Source organism: Antrostomus carolinensis, unplaced genomic scaffold (genome assembly GCF_000700745.2).
Source record: "Antrostomus carolinensis isolate BGI_N321 unplaced genomic scaffold, ASM70074v2 scaffold14885, whole genome shotgun sequence".
Taxonomy (NCBI): domain Eukaryota; kingdom Metazoa; phylum Chordata; class Aves; order Caprimulgiformes; family Caprimulgidae; genus Antrostomus; species Antrostomus carolinensis.
The window spans coordinates 67032-69564 of NW_010317269.1; the positions used below are offsets into that span (position 1 = coordinate 67032).

At 39.8% G+C, this 2533-nt stretch overlaps 1 protein-coding gene across 1 annotated transcript in view; it reads right to left on the minus strand.

Annotated features, from left to right (window-relative positions):
• MAP3K4 (mitogen-activated protein kinase kinase kinase 4) overlaps positions 1 to 1736 on the minus strand; it is a 36786-nt gene extending 35050 nt beyond the window's left edge. The window contains exons 1-3 of the mRNA XM_010168536.2: positions 1608 to 1736; positions 382 to 539; positions 1 to 8 (exon numbers count right to left, since the gene is read on the minus strand). The exon at positions 1 to 8 is cut by the window's left edge and continues 118 nt beyond it. Coding sequence (XP_010166838.2) covers positions 1 to 8; positions 382 to 539; positions 1608 to 1736 — 295 coding nt within the window. The remainder of the gene's footprint in view (positions 9 to 381; positions 540 to 1607) is intronic.
• Positions 1737 to 2533: the final 797 nt, after the last annotated feature.

A 2533-nucleotide genomic window follows, 5' to 3' on the forward strand; every position in this document is an offset into this window, starting at 1 on the left:
CGGTGGAACTTCAGAGTCTTATTCAGGTAGCACAGCATCTTAAAACTTCTTCCTACTCTGTCCAATGCAAGAGAGCTGCATTGCCAAATCTGCCTGCAGAACAAGCAGTATCTTGGGGGCCCTCAGTTACTCTATGTGCACAGGGCTAGCAGGAACAGCGACCTTCCACAGAAGCAGTCATTCCTTTTATAGCTAAAGAGCAATCTGCACTTACTGCATCCTATAGTGATAGTCACTGTAATAATCCATAAATTCTCAAAGACTATCAACTGCTTACTGAGGCCTCAAGAAGCCCAACCTGGGAACCGTGAACAAGTGCTGACTTGAATACCTATCTGGTACAAATCAACACCATAAGCAAAGTAATTAAATAAAACCTACCAGAATAGTTTTCCAGCTTGAGCTTCACCTCCTCTTATGTAAGGAGTTATTTCTTTGGTGAAATTCCATTCTTCCTCCAACAGGTTTTTTAAACTATGAGATGCTTGAGGTAACTGCTGTAGCATTTGGATCCAGCTTCGCATATAATCAAAGTAAACCTGTACATGGAAAGAGATAATTTAAACACAACTTGTAACTGAGGACTGTAACTTCGCAAATCAACAAACAACCTCAATATTATACAACTGTAAAAATATATTTCTACAACATTTTTTGTTTGCTATTACAGAAAATGAGCTGCATGTTTCTAAAAGGTGCAATTTATAGCTCGGAAAGAAGAAAGTGCTACTGAAGTATAAAATATTATGTCTCCACAATACTTTTCTGAAAATATTGACAGTATCACCACCTTGCTTGCTGTGCTGCTATTCACCATTGCACCAATGAATACCTACAGCAGCCAGAGTTTTTACATCTGAAATACTGAAAAACAGTTTCTAATTTTTTTATTAACTGGATTACTCCAAAAGGTTTTATCTGAACGTATCCTCCTGGATATGGATAAGTGCAGCGAACACGCTTCTCAGATTTTATATTATACGTTGTGTTCCTTTATATCAAGTCTTATCTCTCATCTTTATTTAATAATTATTGTTTTAAGCCAACATAAAAAGCCAGGTAAGTACAATTCTTCTTCAAGCATCTGCCCTTCAGGGTCATACTGAAAGCAAAAAATTAGCCGTAATTTGTTTTAGTTCAATAATACATAACATCAAGCAATGTCCCTCCTTAAAAACAGTTAAGACGCTTCCTATTGCTTTTAGGTGTTTTCAGACCACACTGTAATAGTACCAAGATCATAGAAACACAGAATGGTCTGGAAGCGACCTTACAGATCATCTAGTTCCAACCCCTCTGCCATAAGCAGGGACACCTTCCACTAGACCAGGCTGCTCAAAGCTGCGTTCAGCCTGGCCTTGAACACTGCTGCATCCACAGCTTCTCTGGGCAACCTGTTCCAGTGTCTGACCACCTTCACAGGAAATAATTTCTTCCTAATAACTAATGTAAACCTGCCCTCTTCCAGTTTAAAGCCATTACCCCTTGTTCTATCACTACCTGCCCTTGTAAAAAGTCCCTCCCCAGCCCTCCTGTAGGCCCCTTCAGGTACTGGAAGGCTGCTGTGAGGTCTCCCCAGAGCCTTCTCTTGGCTAAACAACCCCAACCCTCAGTCTGCCCTCATAGGGGAGGTGCTCCAGCACTCTGAACATCTTCATGGCCCTCCTCTGGACCTGTTCCAGCAGGTCCATGCCCTTCTTATGCAAGGGGCCCCAGAGCTGAACAGTCCAGATCATCTCCTAGTTCTCTTTGCTCAGCTGTCCCAATCTTCTGATCACCTTCACCATTCCTCCAATATTTCTCCCCTGCTGCCAGGGCTACAGTAACCTGCAACTCTGAACAGGCACGAACAGTGACTCTCTGAAGTCTGATATATTTTTTCCTGTTTACACAATCCTGTTACCATCCTTTTCAAGACCTACAAAAAGTAAAATCCTTATACAATTAAAACTGCTGCCAAAGTCAAGCTCTATGCTCAAAGCACAAAAACATTACAGCTACCTAAAACAAAAACGGGTAAGGAATGTCAAAATGGACAAGATGAACCATTTTCCTTTCACCTAGCCAGGTCCTTTCTGCTGGAAGTTTCTAGAAATTTCAGATGGAGATGAAGGCAGGCATGCAGTGTAAGAAACTTAAGGTAAAACAGTATATTTTCATCAATGTAGGCAATAGAAAGCAGATAATAAGAAAATCTATGCATACTCAACAATAGATGGTACCAATAGCTTTGCTGGCAAAACACTAGCAATGAGATACTGAGGTATATTTTTCCCCAGAAAAGTGAGTACAAAGCTCAAACAACCCACAAAAGAATAAAAATGAATCACATCCAAGGGAAGAGTACTTTAAACTAAATTTACTAAAGAATATTTCATGCAACATCATTCAGGGGCCAAGTGTTTGTCTTAAAAAGACTTCTTTGTGTTTAACTTATTGCATTGATGAGCACACATTAAAAGAAGGTATCATTAATGGGTGAATGTAATACCAAGATATTAAGGCATGAACTTAATCAAACATTTTTTTTTTT